Genomic DNA, 24,502 nt, shown 5'->3' on the forward strand with positions numbered 1-24,502 from the left:
TTACACCGGTAATGTATGTAAACATTGGAGTAAAACAGTTTATTTTCAATCATAATTGACTGAGAAAGGCACAAAACGTTTTGGCCAAGGCTACTTTCAATTAGCAACTCAAGCTCTTCAATTAGCCTATGTAAGTAACTATACTTCAGTAGTAGTAGTAGTAGTAGTAGTAGATGTAACTATACTTCAATAGTAGTAGTAGTAGTAGATGTAACTATACTTCAGTGGTATACCATCAGCTGACTCTCAGGTTGGGCCTTCAAACCTTTGGTCATTTTAACAGCTCAGGGTAACGTGCACGGATGTGACATTGCTCCATAGTTTATTTTCATGAGAATCGTGAACGAGGCCTTGTGATGGGTTGTGAATTACAATATGGTCAATGGGGATTTGATTGAGACATTGAGATTAGCCTAAATTTAAAGTCTTGGCAAAAATAAGAAGCTTTGTTTGGCCCAATAAACCAAAAGGAGTAGCGCACGAGAATTTGGGAGTCACTAAATTCCTTTGACGTCAATCTGCAGCCCTTCACGTTCGAGTACCATTAGCTAGTGTTTGGCTCCCTCTAGTGTCCGTGACCGATCGTGCAGCGTTGGCGTGCTAATACAGTTTGCATTGCGGTAGTTTTGCTGACTGCAGGGAAAACAACGGTGAATTTCACGCGTTTCCTTCCTTCGTTACCGGCAGTTTGTCAGATACCTAAGGTTTTGGAAACTGCGAGATGCGATCTCTTCCGTGCTGTTCAGCTAATGAGGATACAGACAGATCTGGGAAAAATGATATGGAAAAAAAAAGATATGGCAAAAATGAATGAATAAATAATAACAATATATTTATTTATTTATTTTAACGTCAAGGTCACAGGGTTGCGAAAGTGCGACGCGGGTGGGAAGAAGCGAGTCAAATTCGTCCGGTGTTCCCTGGCGATGTTACACCAATATTTGCGACCGTCGAAAATTGTGACCTATAAAAAAAAAGCCGGGTGGACACGCCCAATTCCTCCCATACCCTGGCTAAATTTGGGTATGGGTTCAGTTGGATCAAAGTCAAGGGGGCGCTTGTTTGAGGGGGCGCTTTCTGGGCGTCCAGGGCCAACCGGGGTCACAATTTGCCACGGTCGCGGATTGTCGCGTGACACGTGTGCCGGCTTACTTCACGCCCCCCCATCTATAAGGAGTCTGGCTCCGGTCCTCACAGGCGTAGTGACGCCGGCGTGGTGTTGATCAGGCTGTCTTCCCAATGTCAGACTAAATATATCCTGAGAAGGACGCCGCCGAGCACTTCACCCCCGGTCGTCACTATGGGGAATCTGCAGTTCTTCACAGGGTAACGTTGAACCGAATGGTTTTACGCTGCTTGCGTTTGCCGTTGCTTGCGGAACTTGCATGTAAATATTTGGCTTTTTGTCCGACGTGGCCCGCTAAATGAGAGGAACACGGAAGTGTAAATATTGAACCTCTATTTTTGCAGTGTGTGACGGGTGATTATAAACTGCATTGGAGACATGCTTAAATGAAAGGTTTCTCTCTCAACCTTGCTTATTTTAACTAGTCGGGGCATGGGTATGACCCATCATGTGGATTATGGTCTATCTATCTATCTATCTATCTATCTATCTATCTATCTATCTATCTATCTATCTATCTATCTATCTATCTATCTATCTATCTATCTATCTATCTATCTATCTATCTATCTATCTATCTATCTATCTCTCTCTCTCTCTCTCTCTCTCTCTCTCTCTCTCTCTCTCTCTCTCTCTCTCTCTCTCTCTCTCTCTCACTCTCTCTCTCTCTCTCTCTGTCTGTCTGTCTGTCTGTCTATCTATCTCTCTATCTATCCATCTATCTACCGATAACTGCACTGCAGTATACATTACATAAGGTGAAAGTGCACATATGATGTTAAGTTTTATGTGTGCTAAGCAGCCTTAGCCTTCCTGCCACTGACAAGAATGACTCCTGTTTGTTCCAGTCTCTTCAGGTCTGATGCAGCGGTGAGTGAAAAAGCAAGTGAAGGCTGGCTCAAAGCCCAGAAGATCACGAACAGTATAACCTATTACTATACCACAATCCCAGCCACGGAGGACCAGTCTTCATGGTCTGCCAAAAATGACCTGTCTCCTGGTGCACTCTCCCTTACTTCCTGCCCCTCATCCTGCCTTCCTTGCGCAACTGCCTCTGGTTCTGACACTCCCCGGCCTTCCCCTCTCACCGTCCCCTCCACACCCTTGATCACAGGTCTGCACTCCCCCACATCTATCTCACAACCCTCAGATCCACCATCCGCCTCTCCTTCGTCACCCCGCCGTCCGCTCGTCCTCCTCCTCCCCTGGCTCGGCGCTCAGCCAGGGGCGGTGGCCAAGTACCGCGACCTCTACATGAAACATGGCATGGATGTGCTGGTGGTGGAGAGCGGTGTCGTGCACTTCCTGTGGCCCCGTTGGGGACTGGAGTATGCGTTGGAGGTGCTGAAGGTTCTGGAGGGGCCACCGTTCTCTGGGCGACCCGTGCTGGTCCACGCCTGTTCCATCGGCGCCTACACCTTCAGCCAGATGCTCATCCACATGGCCCAAGGCCCGGAGAAATATGCCGGCCTGGTCCAAAGGGTGGTAGGGAGCATCTATGACAGCGTTGTGATCGGTACACTGGATCATATGGCAACAGGTGAGCAGGAGTGATCCCCCAGGGATCCACCACAGCTCAGGTTTCTTTCGTCAGGGACGTCTGTGTCAGACCTTCTAGATAATTCATTAGCTATCTGACCCATTTCAGTAGCCCGCGAGTCCAGGCGCCCCCCTGAATCTTTCATTTTTAAAGTTGACATGGTGGCAATGCTCATGACACACCCACTCGGCTAGAAAAGTAAAATACATCTTTTATAAGGCTTGCTATTATTTTAGGTGAGCACCTTTTATGCGTTTCTCCACTATTGGATGTTTGAAGGCGGCGCCTCGTCTCAGGCGGTCTGAGCACAACTTTTCTTTCAACTAAACTTGAAGTGAAAAATTAAATAAGATCTCGGAAACTGATTCAAATTAACAAAAAAGGTGCCCTTTCTCAAGCACTTAAACCAGATTTCACACTCAATAAATCTCGCTCGGGATATCTACCCTAATAATTCAGCTATAACTTGCACAACCCTGAAACATATGTAATCGGTTATTTTCTTGCCCGGTAAGGGATTCGATACGAAGTGTACTGCACCACAAGGCGTCATCACTAACCGCTCGGCTAAAGGGTCAGACCTGTTAGCTAGGGGCTAACGTGTCTTATTAGTAGTTTACACATATATATATGTATTTTATGTTGTAAAAAGTGGGGCGTTATTATGATTTCCTTTTAAAAGTTTAGATTTCTTATGCTTTACATTCTTAGTTAGATTGTAAAGTTTTGCTTTTCTACTTGCATGCTTGTTTGTTTATTGATTATTGCTCTGTTATTTACCTCGACGCATGTGTCCTTTCAATTCATCACAGTATAGTGATCACTATTGTAAACTACTAATAAGACACGTTACTCCCTAGCTAACGGGTCTGACCCTTTAGCCGAGCGGTTAGTGACGTCGCCTTGTGGTGCAGTACACCCCGTATCAAATCCCGCACCGGGCAAGAAAATAACCGGTTACATTGGTGGCAGCGGTGGGATCCGGAAGTGTGCAGATCCTCAGAAGTCTCTTCGGAGCACGGGAAGAACAAAGCGCGAGGGCGCGCTTCCGGGGAGGGTGACGACTGTAAACTACTAATAAGACACGTTAGCCCCTATCTAGCTAACGGGTCTGACCCTTTAGCCGAGCGGTTAGTGACGTCGCCTTGTGGTGCAGTACACCCCGTATCAAATCCCGCACCGGGCAAGAAAATAACCGGTTACATTGGTGGCAGCGGTGGGATCCGGAAGTGTGCAGATCCTCAGAAGTCTCTTCGGAGCGCGGGAAGAACAAAGCGCGAGGGCGCGCTTCCGGGGAGGGTGACGACTGTAAACTACTAATAATACACGTTAGCCCCTAGCTAACGGGTCTGACCCTTTAGCCGAGCGGTTAGTGACGTCGCCTTGTGGTGCAGTACACCCCGTATCGAATCCCGCACCGGGCAGGAAAATAACCGGTTACACTACTGTTAAAAGAAAAATAGTCCAGGTACTCTGATCATTTAACATCGTTTATCATTTGATAAATCTACAATCAGATCACGATGAATTTAGTCAGCTGACTCGTTTCTCTTGTTTGTGTGGTTGCTCTTTGTGTGACTCAGGTGTTGGCAAGACGCTGTTCCCGCGTCTGGAGACCGTCGTCAGAAACGCCGCCTTGTTTTACTTCGGGCTGTTCAAAACCCACACGGAGGACTACTACAACAACGGCATCCACACGTTTCACAACTGCCCGCTCACCACGCCGGCGCTCTTCTTCTTCTGCGAAAACGACGCCCTTTGCGATCCGGTTGCCATGGAAGCTACTATCGACCTCTGGCGGGAGAGGGGCGTGGCCGTGCGGAGCAGGAAGTGGAAGGAATCGGTGCACGCGGCCCACATGCGATGTCACCGGGATGACTATCTGTCTACGCTGGAGGCCTTCCTGAAGTCTCTGCCCAGAGCCCCTCTCAGACAAGGAGAAAGAAAGAAAACTGCGAGGAGCCGGGAATGAGGGACTCTATGATTAAATCGCAAAAAGGAAAGAAAATGCTACGCGTATGCTTCCTTCAAGACAACCTAGTAGGGGAAGTTGCCTGTTATATCTTGGTTGATGAACCGAGCACGCATTTATCAGTGTTTACTTTCTTTTAATGAACGCCTTACAGCATGAAACATTATTACATGTGCATCACTGCCTGGCTAGTCTGAACTGGTCTAGCACTCTGCAAATATACTGTATCATCTAACTAATGGTAAGGCAGGCGGCCTGGTGGTATAACACGTATATCTAGTTCAAGATACCACATTGCCATTGTCTCTTGTATCTTTGCCTGATATCAGACAGAATTGTCTACTCGTTGCACTCCAGTTCCATCTTCAGTCTGACATTGCCTCCATGTCTGGGGGGGGGGGTCAATTTTCCCTAACCAATCAGCAGAGACCAACGTATCCGCCTGAATCTAAGTCTACACTAGGGATGTATGATGATATCGGCACGTCAACGGTATCGGCAGATAAAGGCTTTAAGAGGAAATATCGGCATCAGCCCGAAATGCCGATATGACAGGCCGATAAGATGACGCTTTACCCGGTTCGAATCCCCGTGTAACTTGCTCGGGCGTCCCTACATACACAACTGGCTGTGTCTGCGGATGTTGGTATGTGCTCTGTTCGCTGCACTAGCACCTCCTCTGGTCGGTTGAGGCGCCTGTTCAGGGGGGAGGGGGACCTGGGGGGAATAGCGTGATCCCTCAGGCGCTACATCCCCCCGGGTGAAACTCCTCACTGTCAGGTGAAAAGAAGCGGCTGGAGACTCCATATGTATCGGAGGAGGCATGTGGTGGTCTGCAACCCTCCCCGGATGGACAGAGGGGCTAGAGCAACGACCGGGACGGCTCGGAAGAGTGGGGTAATTAGCAGGATACAATTGGGGAGAAAGGGGGGGGTTGATGCTTTAATTATGCACGCGACATGAACTGTTGACCGGGCACAGACGCTGCGCGTCACGTAGGTGGGACGCATAGGCAGCGATTTATGTTTTGAACCGTGGGTGTCCAAATTAAGTGAGTGCCACAGGTGGTGATTGTTACCAAAGAACTTTTATTGCGCTTGCTTTAGTAATTACGGTGATTATTTTTTTGTTGTTGTTTTGTTGATCGGCCTTCCCCGTGGGTGCTCAACCTTTTCAGTGGGTGCTCGCGCACCGGAGCACCCCACGTGGTCGGAGCTCGTGGCGGAGCGGGGCGGGTTTTGTTACATGGCGTTGCATGTGGTTGCTAGCCAGCTGTGTTTATTGAGGAGATTTCGAGTTAGGCTACTCTGGAAAACGGGTAAGTGAAGTGGCAAATGCTTTAACTGGTACTGAATTAATTAACTAGATTATATTAATTACAGGATCACGGATGCACATTGATTTGACTGATTTATTTTAACGTGCAATGAAAACAAAAGCCCACAAGGTTGCGTTGATGCGTCACATTGCCCCTGGTACCGTAATGTATTGTAACGTGCATGGATAAGAAGACACGCTGGCCGCTGGCTCGCGGGTCTGACCCTTTAGCCGAGCGGTTAGTGACGTCGCCTTGTGGTGCAGCACACCCCGTATCGAATCCCGCACCGGGCAAGAAAATAACCGGTTACACTGGATTTGGCAATCGGCCAAAATGAGTTGGGAAATATCGGCATATTGGCAAAAATCCCATTTCGTGCGTCCCTGGTCGTCGCCATGCCAACATACAGGGTTTGCCGGGGTTTTAATAGTGGAGCGAAGTTAATTAAAAACAAACAACGATGTCGGGCGATACTGAGAATACATGCAGTCTATGTAATATACACGTGTTAATCAAGAGGGTCATATTAAATTCAGCAATATTATTCAGGAGCCCAAACGCAAAAGGGAGTGCCGTTAAGTGAACGTTTACGCGGGGTTGGGGTAATTCTTCCATATGGACCCGGGGTCTCCAGGGAGGATCTGTGTCAAATGTTACTTGTCGGGGTTGAAGATTCGCACATTGACAACGGCGTTGGTCCCGCCCATGGCACCGATTGGCTAATCGTTAGCCCCGCCCCCAGCCCCGGTGTTCATTGGATAGTCGCTTTTTCAACGGAGAAGCCGCTGTTTCGTGTCTTGATGCCGGACCGGAAGTACCGGTCAACTCGGTGGAGTGGGCGGATTCAAAGGTCCGGATCAAGGCGTGTTCTTCTGAAACCGCCTGTCCCGTTTCAGAGGGCAGTATGTGTTATATCCAGATTGTCTTTTTAGATGTACTTTTTGCCGGCATGTTTTTCCCAATTTGGGAGCTTACAGTTAAAAAGAAATACAGCGTACGGTGAGAAGATGCAACGTCATCACTCTGTAAAATTTAAATATATTCTGCATTTCTGAACTGGTGCTTTTTCCCCCCCTGCATTCTGCCCACATTCATTTGTCTGATTTATCCTCCAAAATACATTTCGCCCAGCTAATTTCCCTTTCCGTTATAAATGTATTGATGCTGTATTTATTTGCATATTAAGATATTCTGGCTGCAGTATTTATTAATTTCTTTGACAGGAAAATGTAAAATGATTTTTTTTTTGCTTTAGGTTTCTTTCCTGCAAGTGTCCATTAACAATATTCCATTCCTTGAGTTCGATATTATGGTTGGATTTTTCATTTACATATTTTAATTTATATTTATTTTATTTTAATTGATTTATATTTTAATAACATATTCGGAGAACTCCACAACATGTTTAAAACAGCCACCATTTCCATTGTTAATTGTATTGCTGATCAGCACATTTACTCAAACCATTTCTCATCTGACACTCGGGCCCAGCATGGCAATTTCCACCGGACCTTGTCTTTAGGCAGAAAATTGCTGTCCGAAAGTAACACGAAAGGCACGTCAATTTGCATTTATGATTTATATAACTCATGATTTGAGATTAAAAACAATGAGGATATCTAATGGGAGTTTATGAGCGTCATAAGTTAAGGCACCATTACAAGATGCTGGGGGGGGGGTGTTTAACTTTAAAGCAGTACCTTGAAATGCAACATTTGTTTTCTTATTTCCCACCAAACAACTGCTATTTTGGCAAAGGGGGGGGGTCTTTTTATATTTGTCTTCCCGTGTCCTCAGCATCATGCGAACCCTATGATGTGTGTTGGAAAATGTATTCCATGAGTCCAAAGCCTTGCTGGTAATGACGTGAGACTTGGATGGGGTTGTTTTGTTGCTTTGGACCATTCGCTGTCTGTTTCTGTGTGTACTGCCCTTGGAAAGTTAAAAACGACAGCAAGGCCATAGTTTGCACGATTTTGCATGGAATCCATGCTCGTACTTGACAAGACAAGATAAGGTAAGATAAGGTAAGTTAAAATAAGGTAAGATAACATAAGTTAAGGCACGATAAGATAATGTAAGGTAAGGTAAGATAACATGACGTAAGGTAAGATAATGTAAGATAAGATAATGTAATATAAGGTACGATAACATAAGGTAATATAAGTTAAGGCACGATAAGATAATGTAAGCTAAGGTAAGGTAAGATAATGTAAGATAAGATAATGTAATATAAGGTAAGGTAAGTAAGATAACATAAGGTAATATAAGTTAAGGCACGATAAGAAAATGTAAGCTAAGGTAAGGTAAGATAACATGAGGTAAGGTAAGATAATGTAAGATAAGATAATGTAAGGTAAGTAAGATAACATAAGGTAATATAAGTTAAGGCACGATAAGATAATGTAAGCTAAGGTAAGGTAAGATACTGTAAGATAAGATAATGTAATATAAGGTAAGATAACATAAGGTAATATAAGTTAAGGCACGATAAGATAATGTAAGCTAAGGTAAGGTAAGATACTGTAAGATAAGATAATGTAATATAAGGTAAGATAACATAAGTTAAGGCACGATAAGATAATGTAAGGTAAGGTAAGATAACATGAGGTAAGGTAAGATAATGTAAGATAAGATAATGTAATATCAGGTAAGGTAAGTAAGATAACATAAGGTAATATAAGTTAAGACACGATAAGATAATGTAAGCTAAGGTAAGGTAAGATACTGTAAGATAAGATAATGTAATATAAGGTAAGGTAACATAAGGTAATGTAAGGCAAGATAAGATAAGGCAAGTCAAACTTTATTCATATAGCACATTTCATACACAGGGCAACACGATGTGCTTTACATAAAACGACAATGCAATTGCAACCCAATCATAAAAGAGCAAATTCAGAAAATAAATATGCATATCAGCAGGTGCTAGTGCAGAATATACAAACATCAAAATATACAAAACACACACGCACACCAAAAACTTGGCTGTAGGCTGTTTTAAAAAGTAAGGTTTTTAACCTCTTTTTAAATGTGTCCAGTGTGGGGGGCCTCTCTCAGGTCCTCAGGCAGGGTGCTCCATCTACTTTGGGTGTAAATACAAAGTGCAGCTTCCCCTGCTCTAGAGCCAGCTCGAGGGATGGTTGAAAGACCACTGCCATGGGACCTGAGAGTTCCTGCTGGTCTGTACGCAATTAGCATGTCTTTTATGTAGAGTGGTGCAAGGCCATGTAGCGCTTTATATACAAATAACAGAATTTTAAAATCGATTCCAGTTTTGATGGGGAGCCAATGCGGAGATCTAAGAACAAGTGTAAGGTGTTCATACTTTTTGGTTCCGGTGAGAACACGGGCTGCCGCATTTTGAATTAGCTGTAGTTGGTTCACAACTGATTTTGGGAGGCTGCTGAATAGTCCAGTACTGCTAAGGAAAGACTTTTGTCACCTTCTGAGTCAATGTAGTACTGCACATAAAATATCGAGGGTAGACCTTTCATAGTTGTCAAAGGAAATCAGACAGGAATCAATATGGTATAACCAGTATAACCCAAGAGCATTTAATGGTGCTGCTTGTGACGTTAACCATCAACACATAACCTTATAAAGGTCTGGCAAAGCAAACGAAGGCATAGAATAATATGTGTAGCACCTGTGTCACTATAAAGAAAGCTAGAAGCTACTGGACCAATTCTAGGCCCGAAGGGAGTGGTATGTCAATTAAGTAGTAGACCAGAGAAGACTTTCCCGGAGGGAGAAAAACCTGGCCAAAACCGTTCTGTGGCTGTCTCACAGGCCCAACTTCGGTTTTATAAGTATTTATCTTCACTTTTCAGATGTTTCTGAGAGATTTTCATCGAATGTTCAGCAGATATCTTTTCTGTTAGCTTGCTCTGGGTTTTACTGAGCAGGGCTCGGGCAGCTAGTTCGTTCTGGGGACTGAGCCGGGCGCTGCACAAGGCATCATAAAGGGGCAGTGAGGGTTGGATTAAAAGGGATTGTCAAAACATTTGTAACTTCACATGAAATTAATATAAACCAAATGGTATGGATTTCAGTTGTTTTTAGGTACAATATTTATTACTATCAATTATTTATGTATGTATCAATTGTTATTTATTACCCTATGGCTATTTATTATATAATCTCAACCCTAGGTTACATATGCTATAAAATTAGCAACAAAAAAACAGACGATATATTGCCTTATCTGGAATAACTGTCAAAAACAAGAGAATATTGTCATATAAAAGACTTTACGGAACAACTCTTAAAGTAGTACAATACTGCAATTTCTGGAATATGTACAGTAAGCATGAAGTAATCAAACAGTAACATTTGTGTTGAACACAAATCTTAAAATGAGGTGTAGTGGGGACGATGAGGTGATGATGACGAGCTGAACTGATGGGGTGGTGTTGAGGTGAAGTGATGGGGTGTGCTGCAGTGTGGAAGATCAGCAGTATGCTGCAATTCTGTGGCCATCGCATGACTGTGGAACGCAGGGCCAAGTTGTGGTGGGTGCACTGGTGTGTACCAGCCAGGGTAAGGGGCTGAGTGGCCAGGAGCATGTTGAGCAGACGCCAGTGAAGCAATGGAGTTCATCATCATACCAAACAGCTTCTCCTCGTGACTGTGCTGGGCCTGTTGCATCTTCAGCATCAACTCGTCATCCTTGTTGCTGTCGCTCAAAGCTTTTGTGAACCAGTGTGGCTTCAAACCTATACTTCTTTCTTCTGGTTGTGCTCCTCTCTGCCCCTCTCTTTCTCTGGTCAGATGTACACGAAGCTGGAGCTGCAACCTCGGAACCAGTAGTGCCTAATGTTACAAACACAAAGTAAGACTCTTTGCCAACCAAGAGGTTTTAATCTCACACCAACAATGCAAAAATCTGTTTACCACAGCCAAATTCTCAGAATTACAATACCACTATGTACAATACTGTGCAACCGCACTTTTGTCAAGAACGTTAAACCTGCAACATACCTTCATTGGTGCTATTTTCTCCTGATGCGTCGTCCACAATCTGGCTAGTCACGTTAGCTGTTGTGTCAGTACAGCTGGAGACATCGCTGTCAGCAGAATCCAACACACCTTCTTCCATAGGGGAAAACGATGGACGGTCAAGCAGCACCGTTATGTCTGCACACATCGACAGTGCTGCATTTGATTTGGCGCTGTTCTATTGTGCTGGGATCATTTGGTGATGCCTGCGGGCTCTGGGTTGGTTGATCGGGTCTGCCTGTGACGCTGTGTCAGTCGAAATAGACAACGCGACGGAGAGGTTGTGTCGAGCGACAGCGCTGTGTCCTGACGTGATTTCTAAACACAATATTGGCGACGAGGATGGCTGATATCTCTCTCCCACCACCTGCCCCCTTCCTGGTATTACCTGGCGAGCCTCCGGTACCATGGCCTCGCTGGCTACATAGTTTTGAAAATGACCTCATAGCCTCAGGGCTCGACGACGTGAGCCAGGCTAGGAAGACGGCTCTGTTGCTTCACTGCTTGGGAGCAGAGGGTCATCGTGTGCTCGGGACTCTGGGGAACGTCACAAACTTTGATGAAGCTGTGGGACTTATGAGCACCCATTTCGCTGCTCCACAGAGTGCCCTCCTTCGGCGATTTATATTCCCTCAGCGACACCAACTGCCTGGTGAGTCTGTGCAGCAGTATGTAGCTAATTTGCGAGGGCTAGCTAGCTCATGCAAGCTTGGCGCGCTTCAGGACGAGATGGTTCGCGACCAGCTAATCGAACACACCAACAACGCAAAGGTGCGTGAGACTCTCCTGCTGGAAAAAGACGATCTGCTGCTGTCCAGAGCAATTACCATCGCACTACAGGTTGAGGGAGCAGCTGAGTGTGCTGCTATGCTAAATACACAGCAAGTGACCACCTCCGGTCAAGCTGCCAACGACTTCTCCCTCTACTCACGGCTGCCCCTCGGGACGCAACCCAGCCAGAGCGAGGCGGGCGCCGACTCCACTGGGGACGTCTTGCAACTGCAACGACGGCGTTCTCGGCCCCGCCCTCAACAGTCCTGTGGTAACTGTGGATCTCGGTCTCATGTTTCAAGGGCTCAGAACTGCCCTGCCCGTGGCCAAACATGCCGTAGCTGCAGTAAGCAAAAACACTTTGCCAACGTCTGTCGATCTTCCCCGGCTGGGTCAGAGGGCCACATCCCCCAGTCTTCAACCGCCATCATTCACAATGTGAGCTCTGGGCCAGTGTCATTCAAATCATACACAGTCAACATTAATGATGTGTGCATCCCCCTGCTGTTGGACACCGGTGCAGGTGTGTCTCTCCTGAATGTTGATACTTACAGTCAATTTTTCAGTTCACTGCCACTGTCCGCACCCTCAGCTGTCCTCTGTGGGTATGGTGACTCCAAAATCAATCTGGTTGGCTCTCTCCAAGTGACTGTCCGCTATGGAACCAAGCTGGTGCCCAATGCAGTTTTTCATGTGGCACGCCGTGGGGCCAACCTGATGGTACCTGGACCTGTTCTCCGCTCTGGGGTTCTCCCTCTTAGACACGGGGGGGGGGGGGGCAGCAATCCTGGCTGTTTCAACGCCTTGGCAGCAGAAGTGGCCATCGCTGTTTGTGAGTGGCAAGACTGGCCACAAGACTCCCCCACCCCTGCAACCTCTCGCCTGGCCCTCTCAGCCCTGGGAACACCTGCAGTTGGACATCTGTGGTGAGATCCATGGAGTTCCCCACCACCAATGCTTCATGGTGGTCGCCTACGATCTACACTCAAAATGGCCTGAACTCACCACTTCCGGCACTGTGACCTGGGGCCTCCCAAAGATCATCACCACTGACAACGGTCCTCAGCTGGTCTCTGCTGAGTTCGCAGCTTATCTCGAAAACAAGGACATCCGGCATATACGCACTGTGTATTACCAGCCCCAGGCCAATGGCGGCATTGAACGTTTTCACCAGTCACTGAAGAACGGCCTCAGAGCACACATGGCCCAAGGGTGCTCTTTCACGCAGGCCATTCGTCACACTCTGCTGCACTATCGAGCCACACAGCACTCGACCACAGGCGTCTCCCCAGCCTCTCTCATGCTGGGCCGGGAACCGTACATGCCCCTTGACAGGCTCCGCCCCTCCACACCCCAGACACCTCCCTCTGGGGTCAGAGCCTCAGTCACTCGTCAGCAGACGCGGATGAAGCAACGGTTTGATCAGTCAAAACGAACCAGGGTGCCAGACATCAATGCGTCAGACTGGGTCAGGGTCCGCAGGCCCCACAGGGACAATAAAATGGCTTCATACTGGTCCTCTCCTCTCCAAGTCACCCGTCAGCTGGGCCCAGCCACCTACCTCCTCAGCGATGGCACTCGGTGGCACTCCAGTCATCTACGGAAGGTGTCAGCTCCACCACACAGTTGGTGACACAACCTTAGCCATTCCGTCAGCATGGCAAGACGCCCCGGGGCTTCATGCAGCTCCTACACGGGCCCCAGACATTCCTGGGCCTCAGCTTCCCCTGCCTTCCCCCTCCCCACCTCAGCCTGCCCAGCCTCAGGCCGCCTCGGAACCTGTTCGCACACGTTTACACCCTGGCCACCTAGAGGACTTTGTGTCAACCTTTCATGTTTGAAATCCTGCCGGGGGGGGGGTGTTATGTCTGCACACTGGATCACCAGTGCTGCAATTAGTTAATAATAGCATTGTTCTGTTGTGCTGTGATTGATGTGTGATGCCCAGTAGTTCTGTTATTGTTAAATCCTGCCGGGGGGGGGGGGGTGTTATGTCTGCACACATCGACAGTGCTGCATTTGATTTGGCGCTGTCCTATTGTGCTGGGATCATTTGGTGATGCCTGCGGGCTCTGGGTTGGTTGATCGGGTCTGCCTGTGACGGTGTGTCGGTCGAAATAAACAAGGCAACGGAGAGGTTGTGTCGAGCGACAGCGCTGTGTCCTGACGTGATTTCTAAACACAATAAGCACGTCGTCCAACTCGTCGTCCAACGGGCAAGTTATCCGGTCCCTTCCAGACTTACCATTGCTGTCTTTGGCTTTGGCAAAAATGCTGTCTTTGATTCAAATGTCTGGTTTTGCGCTGGTATTGCTGCCAGCTACGGCTGTAGCCATTTTCTTCCATCCTCCTAACGATACCCTCGTAAACGGCTCGGTTGCGATAGATCGGGGTCTTGAGATCGGATTGAGATCGAGGTCTCATCCGTATCTCTCTTCGCGGCCTTGTGGCTAGCAAAGCGGCGGCGAGGCTAACATTCCTTGTCCTGTGCTGTTTTGCAAGTCTCATGACTTTGTCCTCTCAGGCTCGACAGCTGGAATAGTCTGTACATGTATATTAGCGCTTGAAACAGCTTCAAACATTAGTGTAAACTACTAATAAGACACGTTAGTCCCTAGCTAACGGGTCTGACCCTTTAGCGGAGCGGTTAGTGATGTCGCCTTGTGGTGCAGTACACCCCGTATCGAATCCCGCGCCGGGCAAGAAAATAACCGGTTACATTAGCTATTGTTTCCACAGCTAGTAGGCAAATCTGGCGCTTGACTGAGGCCCGTTGACCTTGTAGCGGAAGTGACGTAGACAGTAAGGAAATAGTCTTCTTCTGAGGAATGAAGTCTGATCTCAAATCTGAGCAGGATGTATTTGGAGACGCACGATAGACACGGGTGTAAACGGGGATGCGTCCCGCTCGCGTTATCACGAATCCCACGGCACGACACATCCCACACTTCACGGCAAGACGCGCCCCGCGTAGGATTGGCCAGGCGTCCCCCATTCACGGCCTACGGCGCGGTAAGCGACCACAGTTAGCGCACTAACCTTAGCTGCTTTTCTGATGCATTGATTGATTGCTCTCTCACCAGTGATGACATATAACACTTCTCATTGTAATATATTGTTGCATACGTTTAATAGGTACATTTCACATGTTTTACATTAAGAAAGGTACGTGACCACAATTGTTTCCAAATCTGCCAACATTAGGCTAATTCAGTTGGTTGATTAAACGAAACATCGGCGCTAATTAGTGAACCTAATTATTGGACATGGCCGTTGAAACTCTTACTTAATGGCCACACCCATATTTGCATATGAAACCGGTCACTGGTTTCGGTCGCAGTTACCGAAACGTTATTGTTTATCTACTACTGCTACTTTCGGCTGCTCCCGTTAGGGGGCGCCACAGCGGATCGTCCGTTTCCGTCTCTTCCTGTCCTCTGCGTCTTCCTCTGTCACACCGGCCACCTGCATGTCCTCCCTCACCACATCCATAAACCTCCTCTTTGGCCTTCCTCTTCTCCTCTTCCCTGGCAGCTCCATATTCAGCATCCTTCTCCCAGTATACCCAGCATCTCTCCTCCACACATGTCCAAGCCATCTCAGTGTTGCCTCTCCGTTACCGAAACGTTATTGTTTATAAGGGGGGGGGGTGATACCTGCAGTCAGTTTAGACAGTGGCGCCCCCAGAAATGTTTCATAGGGGTGGCCAAATGGGGCTGCTGAAAATCTTGGAGTGGCACCATGAACAGCACCTAATGTAGAATATCAGATAGAAGCATATTATGCATATGCGACTCATGGCTGGGGGGGGGGCAGGGATAGTATCAGGGTGGCCGTGGCCACCCCTGGCCACCCCTTGGGGGCGCCACTGAGTTTAGACTGAAGAGGTCACTTAGATGAGTGATGAAACGTGTCTGTCAAGAAACGTTGTATCCAGATGAACTGATTCAACCTTATTTGATCACTTGATAATAATAATAGAAAGATGGAATATGTAGTATATAGTGCCGCGCACTGATACTAATACGGAAGCTGATGATATGGAGGTGGAGTGACTGTTGGTGATTTGTCCGGTCATGCGTTCAGTGTATGTGTATGCAGCAGGGGTAGTCGTTAATGGCGTCATCTCATGCAGTCAAAGCCAAGTCTCTGTATATTCATCAGCTAAGTGGAGTCCTCCGGTCATGTAAAACCGTAACAGAAAAGAAAGATGCCCAAATGTCTCAGCAATAGTGTATAGTAGTGGTGTAGACGACGGAAGAATCACGACACGGTTCTGACAGCAGAGATCCCCGGGGAGAAGATCACAGTTTAATAATACAAACCAAAAGTAGTACTAGCAGAAAACTGATGTATGATAGATTTATGGAGGACGTGTGTGTTCCTTACAGCTAGTTGCAAAATAATTTTTGATATCATCTGTTGTCGTAGTGCAAAGTGCAAATTCTCTGGAAAAAAAAAAGGGTGGGGGAAAAAAGAAATGCTTTATCTTCCTGGTAGCCGCCATTTGATTCCAATCACAGTTTTTTTTTTACTTATACTTTGCAGCAATATTATCACTGAAATATAAAGTTCAATCAGGATAGATTGTGTGTGTGTGTGTGTGTGTGTGTGTGTGTGTGTGTGTGTGTGAGAGAGTGAGTGATTTAGTTATGGTGATTAATTTATTGTGAGCACCTGTTGCTGAGATATTGTGCCGGCCTAACAGAGCCGGGCCTAAACAACCAGTATATAGGACTATGTTTACATTTTACATACACACACACACCATGTCACCCTATACTTGTGGGCAGGGGTGGGTATGAAAAATGGCTGTGGACTTTTTGACTCAGACCGGCCCACCAACCCCCCCAGCGATACACTACCACCCACACAAACCACCACACCTTATGTAAACAAGATCACTAAACAATATTTATAAGAACTTTAGTAAAATAGATGTAACATGTTGCTCTTAGGAGGAGGCCTGCTAGAAGGAGCACATTTTGGCACAAGGGCACTGGCAGCAAGGTGGCAAGAATCTCCGGAGCCATCTGACCAGTAAAAGAAATCATTTTAACAGCCTTTACGTTTTTTTTTCCGCTTTTTGTTTGTCCATTTTGCTCCACTCCGCTATTTAACCAAACGTCGCCACGTAACAGGAAAGGGGCGGGGCCCAGGAAACATCAGAATGGGTCAAACCAAAAGTAATTGGCTGGGAGAGAGAGGCTGGCAGATTTAATACCCAGCCGCAGTGGGCCGGCAGCCCACTCAACTGGGCCAGTCAGACACACAACACTTGGTTATTTTTATTTAAGTGGAGACTGGGGTTGTTTATGTTTTGTGTTGCATCGGCCCCAACTGTCAAGCAGCCCGGTACTCCAGATGACCAGTCCGCCATTGCTTGTGGAGACCCCTCATTGACTACATTCAATCCCTAGCCCTTAACCCTAACTCTAACCTAATCCTAATACTACCCTAAACCCAAATCCCAACCCCAAATTAGACCCTTTTCCTCATGGGGACCCATAAAATGTCACCACAAGGTAGGTGGTTTTAGGTTTTTGTGTCCCGATGGGCCATTTGGTCCCCATTAGGATAGAAAAACCTGGCACACACACACACACACACACACACCAATATTCAACTCACAAAAACGTATCAAGAAACAGAATTTAAACTTCATTACAATTTAAATCCCTGTCCGTCACTGACAAAGTCCTACAGACCAACTAACACATGACTTTTGTATAAAATTGCATAGTACAAAAATGTATCTTTAAATCCATGATAGCCTTGACACCGGCGCGGTGGTGCACAATAGTGGCGTGTTATTGCTGCCTGATATGATAGAAATCAGCTCAAACTTTTCAATAACTGAATTTGGGACACCGAGTATCAAAGTGGTTTAGGGATAAAATAAAATAAAAACCAAGCATTTGAAGTGTTAAGCCATGATCTTTATGGAGCAGGGTAGGCTCAAAGGTTATCTGAAATAGACTGAACTTCAACTTGGAAAATATCAATCTAAGAATTTACTTTCACAAATTGAAGTTGCCATGGAAACTCAAACATGATGGATGGATGATTAAAATGTTTATTGTACAGATTGTTACAAAAAGGCCCGTTCCACATAGAAAAGCACAGTGTGGCATACAAATCTTAAGAAATCTCATTTATATTCAAATAAATATATAGCTTTCTTTTTACAAATTAGCTTTCGCCATTGTATCCATTTCAAATAGGGTGACGTTCACTTCCGTTTGATTGATTGATAGACATTTTGCTCATATTCAGCTTTCCCTCAAATTGCACAACATTCAACCACACACATATTTAAAATAGCCAAAGCCATAATGAAAACCCTGTTTTTACCAATATTTGCATACATTTTAAAAACATTTAAATTACTTTTGGTCAGGTAAATTGAAATAAATATACCCAAAACTGATGTTTACATAAACATTAGAAATACAGTACTTCAAGAGGGAAGCTAAAAAGCATGTGTTTCATGCAAAACAGCGACAAGCACTCAGCAGATATTAATCCCCATATATGCGATTCATTGTGGACTTTAAAGTAAATTATAGACGTTTGGAAATAGTTATGAATAACAGCATGACCACAAGGGATGCTTTTTTCAACTACCTGGAAAGGTAGGTCGCATCGCTGCAGTAAACTAACCTCCACAGGAATTCAGTAAAAGATCCAATTTAGGTCGCTTATCCGACGAGTTACCCACTCATTCATTCATTCATTCCTTCTTTCATTGTTGGAAGGGTTTGGCACGTGTGAACGTCTCAGCAGATTTTCAGCTTGTCCTTGTTGAGAAGCACTTTCTCCAAATACTGCTGCACTTTCGTCAGACTCACGTACAGGTGACTGTCCGGGAACACGTGGTCGGCGGCCTCGCCCCTCGGTCCGCTCTGGACGGGACAGTCCAGGTTCAGGGCGAGAGAGCGCACCCGACCCCCTAAGCTGGAGACGTCGGCCTGGATCTGGCTCAGCATCTCCACGGAGAGGCGACGTAGTTCCTCGTCCAGCTCCCCCAGTTCGTGGCTAATGCTGGTCAGGCCTTTGACGGAAGGGGTGCTGACCTCTATCTGAGGGGCCACTGGCAGCTAAAGAGGAAAGGGAACCAGATGATAGCGATCATCTCTGCTTCACACTGCAAGTACAAGCCTATGCTGGAAATGTAACACGATAGTCACAACGAGCACAATTTATAAAGGGAAAGACTGCAGACTTCAGGCCAGAATTTTTGTGTTGAAATCTGTATGACTGGTTTGCCATGTGTTTCAGATAAAATTGTGAGAAAATTTATTTCTGGTTTTTGTGTTTCTGCCTATTGCATAATTTCCTGTTATCTTAGTGTATCACACTGCTTACTGGGTGATGCCACCGGTTGACTCAGTTCGTGCAGATCCCTGTGATTCGTACAGTGTGAAAAACAACCACTCAAATGGCCAAAATACAAATGTGTGTTTACATGGAGACCGGGAATCCTTGAATCTCCACGAATTTTCTGTATTTCAGTGCATTTACCTTCATGCATGCTTTAAAAACAACAAAAGTTGTCTTGGGAAAAACTCCGTGTAAAGTCAGTCTGCTCCAGTTAGACACCGGAGGACAGAGGGGCGTTGCCTACCAACACGGGGGATATCCGGTTCGAATCCCCGTGTTACCTCCAGCTTGGTCGAGCATCCCTACGGACACAATTGGCCGTGTCTGCGGGTGGGAAGCTGGATGTGGGGATGTGTTTGGGGGAGAGGGGGGAACAGCGTGATCCTCCCACGTGCTGCGTCCCCCTGGCGAAACTCCCCACTATCAGGTGAAAAGAAGGGGCTGGTGACTCCACATGTGTCGGAGGAGGCGTGTGGTAGTCTGCAGCCCTCCCCGGACTGGCAGAGGGGGCGGAGCAGTGACCGGGACGGCTCGGAAGAGTGGGGTAATTGGCCGAATACACTTGAGGAAAGGGGGGAAAGCCACAAAAAAAAAAAAGGGAAAAAGAAGCTGGAAGACAGAACGGCACCCACAGACAGTAACTAGCAAAGGAATAACAGGGATAAATGAAGGGCAAGTCATTTTACGGTTCTGAAGACGAGACCAAAGTAAAATCCTTAATCCACATGCATCACAGAACCTGTGTTTTGCCATCACATAAACTTTGCTGAGGGATCACAGGTTAAAATCCGTTGTAAAATGTGCGTGCAGACTTACTTTTGTTCTCAGTGTCTTGATATGGACCAGGGTGGTCTGAGCCATGTTGGTAATACTGTGTATGGCGTTCCTCGTCGGCTCTCTTTTCGTGGGGGCGCCGGTGCAGCCGAGTGCCAGCGTCACCATGGCGACAAAGAGGAGGACGGGACCGGTGTGCATCTTAACTTAGATAAAAGTAAAGCAATGAAGATGCTTGAGACAAAAGTTATCCTGATAAATAGAAAGAGCTCTAAAACTGAATTGGCAGTTTTCTCTCCCTCCGGTGAATTTTAATATTTCAAAATAAGCTATAGTTCAGGAAACATACTGTATGCAACAAAAAAAAAAGGATGTATTTTGAAGTCTATCAGCAATGCATATGCTTGTTCAAATACTCCGATTCATGCCATAATTTGTAACTCTACCAAGAGTACTAAGAAGACTTTAAAGTCCTCTCCATAATTCTCATGCGGGACTCTCATCTTTTTTTCTCATCTGTCTCACAGACTAACACTTCATTTAACAGCCTTACCTGTGCTCGGGTTGGCGCCTGCGTTGCGGTGCTGTAGCAGTAAGTGACACCGATATGTGGCATGTCTCTTTTTCAAGGGTCTCCCTGTTTAAATAGTCTCGTCTGATTGACTCAGAACTTGGGTGAATCATTGCTGTGTCTCGCTCCTGCCTGCATGCCCCCCCCCCCGCCTGCATGGGTCCACCCCCACCTCATCATCCCCTGCCTGCATGGGCCCACCCCATCCCCCACCTGCATGGGCCCCCCCCCACCCCCATCTGAGCAAACCCAAACCCTAGGCCGATCCGCAGAGGTCCACCAATCAGGTCAAACCATTAACTGGTACTAAATAGAAAGCAAACCACACTCTGGCACAATGCGTGACACACACTTTTTGTTTCCTCAGGCCGCCCTACTGTTTTCTTTCGGTCGGTATGCGATTGCTGACGTAAAACCATTTTTCACCTCTCCAATTCCACGTTTGACAACGTTGTGCGCGTCTCAAACATTCTGAACCACGTAGGCAGACCGCTGGCTTGCTCTGAAGCCTTTTCAACCTACTAATGCCAAAATGCCTATATGAAGAATGTCCTGAGAGAAAAGATGCCGGTGTCTTGCAGTCGTCGAAAAGAGAATAGGATTTACGTAATCGTGACATATGACGTGACAGATTTCAACTGATATAGTGTTAACTAACACAGTGTGTAATATCGCATGGAAACAAAGTGATCTCATAATAGAGAGCAGATTTAGAGAAAGGCAGCATTAACTTTTCTTTTCTTTTTTTTTACATCATATATAGGAACGTCAGGACCACCCTTGCTGACGTTGGCCTGGCTTCACATGTGTTCACCCATTCAGTTTTCTTTTGAACACAAGGCGGATGACACAAACATCTAACATCTGTTTTAGCAGAAATTCACAACTGGTGACATACCTTTCCTATCTGTTTATTGTGGCTGTAAATAGCAGCGGTGACAACATCAACCAACAATGTCTGCAGCACAAAGTACGAAATATATAACTTCTACAAATGAGAACATCTCAGAAGCATTTTGGGTGCTGAGATGGCTCTTTATCAGTTCAATAATATGGAGGACCTGCTTCATGGTAGTCATAACTCGTACAGATCTCAAGAATGTACGCCTTGTTGATGAAACAAGGCGTACATGTCCATGCAGTCCATGCAGTGCTTTAAAAACAAATAAAAGAATCTTAAAACCAATTCTGAACGTGACTGGTAACCAGTGAAGAAAGTCCAGTACAGGGGAGATGTGTTCTTTCTTCTTGGTACCAGTGAGGAGTCTCATTGCTACATTTTGAACAGGATCTTCATCCATCAACAGAGATGGACATCGGACTTGAATATCACAACTGAGGAAAATATTTCATCAGATTTGAGTTTGACTTGAGGCCAAACCTCTACTTCCTCAGCCTACCCAGGCCTTTGCCTCATTAAATCCACGTTTGGAGTGTCCCCGTGAAAAATTATCTCCCCTCATCATCTCAAGGGTGACCATTTGTCTTTTCTTTTCTTTTTTTTTTTTTTGCCTTTTTTTCCTCTTGACTAAAGCTTTGGGGGTTGGTGGATTTTTGTTTGTGAGTTAACTGAGTGAACTGTGGTTGGGAATACTTCCCTCTTTTGAGTTTTATTTATTGGATAACCAGGAAATCCCAAAGTGGAAAATTTTTGTTGAATGAACTGAACTGAATTAAACTGATAGTCATAGCCAGGAAATCACATGTTTCTGCAAATAAAAAAAAACTGAACTGAATTATATGAAAATAAAAAATGTAAAATGAAATATAAACTGAAATGAATTATATGGAGCTTTTTTTCTTTCCCCTTTGCTATATAATCGTTGGAAATTGAGTGATGATGTGGTTGAGTTTATTTGAACTGTGTGTTTTATTTCCCTGCCTTGCAATTAATTACAAATTCATTTGTGTTGTAAAAAAATAAATACATAACCAGGGATTTTGTGTATTCTGAATGCATGCATGCATCTTTTGTGGGGTTTGACATTGACTCAGACTGGTTTAAACTTGGTCAAACCGCTACACTTGCTAGCTAGCTACCATAGTGTGGCTACTACTGCAATGCAAAATCTTGTCATGAAAAATGGAAAGAGGAAAAAATTATGTAAGGACATGCTCAGTGGACAATAAATCACAGTATTTCAGAGTGGTTAGTGGTATATATATGGCTTCATAGAGTTCCTCTCCAGGGGTCTGCTGTTATTGATCGATGTGGCAATCCTGAGCAACGGCAACATCTGGAAGAAAGAGCGTGAGAAACTAGAGAAATAACAAAGGCTGAGGGAAGAACTAGATCGGATGTGGAAGGTCAACTTCACAATGGTCCCAGTGGTAATAGGAGCACTAGGAGCTGTGATCCCCAAACTGATAGAGTGGCTCCAGCAGATTCCAGAGAGAACATCTGAGATCTCTATCCAGAAGAGTGCGGGCCTAGGAATAGCTAAGACACTGCGCAGAACCCTCAAACTCCCAGGCCTCTGGTAGAGGACCCGAGCTTGAGGAAGACAACGCACCACCCAAAAAAGGGTAAGAGGGATATATATATATATAACTTTCACTTGTGCTTCCTTTCAAATAACTCACTGCCATTTTTGGAATTGGCACTTCAGAGCAAAACAATATAACAATATAATGCAGAACATCCAAATGCTTTTTAAAAGGTAGGAAATAAGTTCCACATGTTCAGTAGACTTTTTGCTGAGACATGTAAATGTAATGTGAACAAAAACTGCCATACCAAAGAGTTGGTAATCTACACACTATTTACATTGCCGTTTCTTTTGTAGGCCATAATATCTCAGATGGGAGACAACAAGTAACCAAATCAGCATTTAGTCATCTGCTCTGAGGCTTGGATTTTAATTAGGTGGATGCGTTTGCCCAGAATCTGGCGAGGAGAGAAATATCTGGTTTAACAGCTCACTCTCTTACTGTGTGTTAATGGTTGGTTTAATGAGCAGAGCAACAGTTTGTGAGATTTGCAACTTGTTAGCATCCTTAGGTATCAGGACTCTGAACTCCTCCCTCTGGCCCCCTCTTTGCATACTACTGACATGCATTACCTTACACCTACTGTATATGGTTATGTATACCATGTTTCTGTGATGATATGTTGACTGTAGCTCTGTCTTGTGATAATATGTAGATTGTCTGCTGTTGTCCATTCATTAATTTGTGCTGCAGAGTATAACAAACTGTACCAAAAATAAATTCCACTGGCCTTGGTCATGTGGCTAATCTATCTATCTATCTAGCTATCTTTCTATCTACCTATCTTGTTTGCAGCTGCTGTTTTTGGCTTGACTGAGCAGGATAACTGATGGATTTCAAAGGGAAAAAAGCATAAATTTATAATGTTTTCAGTGACAAAATTACAAACAGATGTAAGGTGGTCAATGAGTCAAAGGTCTGCAGTTTCTTTTTGTAGTCCCATGTGGCTGTTATTACTGCTACTGCAACATTTGGCTGTTTTTAGCTTAATTTGTACACTGACTATGGTACATCTCCAAAAAAATAACAGACATGCTCATTACCAACATAAAAAAGAGAGATTTGTAAAGAGTTCACCTTTGGAGGAAGGCCTCATAGCACTGACTTCGAAGGTATCTCATCATCTGATGATTGTAGTTTGCGTCTCTTGGGTGGTGGTGGCATTTCACTTCCCCCATTAGTAGGAAGTCAGGTTAAGTCAAGTTTATTTAAAGTGCACATTTAAAAACAACAAATGTTAACAAATGTGCTTTACAGAGAGATTAAAATGATTACAATCAAACAAAGCACATGAATGACCAAATATAAACACAGGAATGATCAAATAAAAACACAGATATAAATTAGACGATATAAGTAAAGTGATAAAAGTATAGCATATCCTGGTAAAATCATAATGCAAGCAACATTGCCCAAACAACAAATAGAATACAAATAAAAGCCAGAGAGGGGTCAGGCATGTTGTCATGATGACAATTAAGAGGCTAGAGAAAAGACATGGGTTTTTAAATGGGTTTTAAAAATATCAGTGGAGGGGGAATGGCAAACTATTCCAC

At 45.3% G+C, this 24,502-nt stretch overlaps 2 protein-coding genes across 3 annotated transcripts; one reads left to right on the forward strand and one right to left on the reverse strand.

Annotated features, from left to right (window-relative positions):
• Window positions 1–1,954: 1,954 nt before the first annotated feature.
• LOC130109148 (uncharacterized) lies at window positions 1,955–4,638 on the forward strand. The gene is made up of 2 exons (XM_056275904.1): window positions 1,955–2,666; window positions 4,250–4,638. Exons 1-2 carry the CDS (start codon window positions 1,955–1,957, stop codon window positions 4,636–4,638), a joined length of 1,101 nt encoding a protein of 366 aa, XP_056131879.1.
• A 13,169-nt stretch (window positions 4,639–17,807) lies between these two features.
• Window positions 17,808–20,491, reverse strand: LOC130110592 (leptin-B-like). 2 transcript variants are annotated; one of them, XM_056277749.1, is made up of 3 exons: window positions 20,439–20,491; window positions 19,928–20,091; window positions 17,808–18,828 (listed from the first exon to the last, which is right to left on the reverse strand). In XM_056277749.1, the coding sequence occupies exons 2-3, from the start codon at window positions 20,084–20,086 to the stop codon at window positions 18,508–18,510; spliced, it is 480 nt and encodes a 159-aa protein (XP_056133724.1). In that variant the 5' UTR covers window positions 20,087–20,091; window positions 20,439–20,491; the 3' UTR covers window positions 17,808–18,507. The 2 variants fall into 2 exon arrangements, with proteins under 2 accessions (XP_056133724.1, XP_056133725.1); XM_056277750.1 differs by having other exon boundaries at window positions 19,928–20,086; window positions 20,439–20,486.
• Between the last annotated feature and the right edge of the window lie 4,011 nt (window positions 20,492–24,502).

This window comes from Lampris incognitus, chromosome 3 (genome assembly GCF_029633865.1).
Source record: "Lampris incognitus isolate fLamInc1 chromosome 3, fLamInc1.hap2, whole genome shotgun sequence".
Classification (NCBI taxonomy): Eukaryota; Metazoa; Chordata; class Actinopteri; order Lampriformes; family Lampridae; genus Lampris; species Lampris incognitus.

What these genes read in the sequence shown, in the direction of transcription:
- LOC130110592 (XM_056277749.1), bottom strand. Translation starts at nt 20,086, where the DNA reads ATGCACACCGGTCCCGTCCTCCTCTTTGTCGCCATGGTGACGCTGGCA. An exon ending in TCAAGACACTGAGAACAAAA is followed by an intron (nt 18,829 to 19,927) that starts GTAAGTCTGCAC and finishes TTTCCTCTTTAG; the next exon opens with CTGCCAGTGGCCCCTCAGAT.
- LOC130109148 (XM_056275904.1), top strand. Translation starts at nt 1,955, where the DNA reads ATGACTCCTGTTTGTTCCAGTCTCTTCAGGTCTGATGCAGCGGTGAGT. An exon ending in ACTGGATCATATGGCAACAG is followed by an intron (nt 2,667 to 4,249) that starts GTGAGCAGGAGT and finishes TGTGTGACTCAG; the next exon opens with GTGTTGGCAAGACGCTGTTC.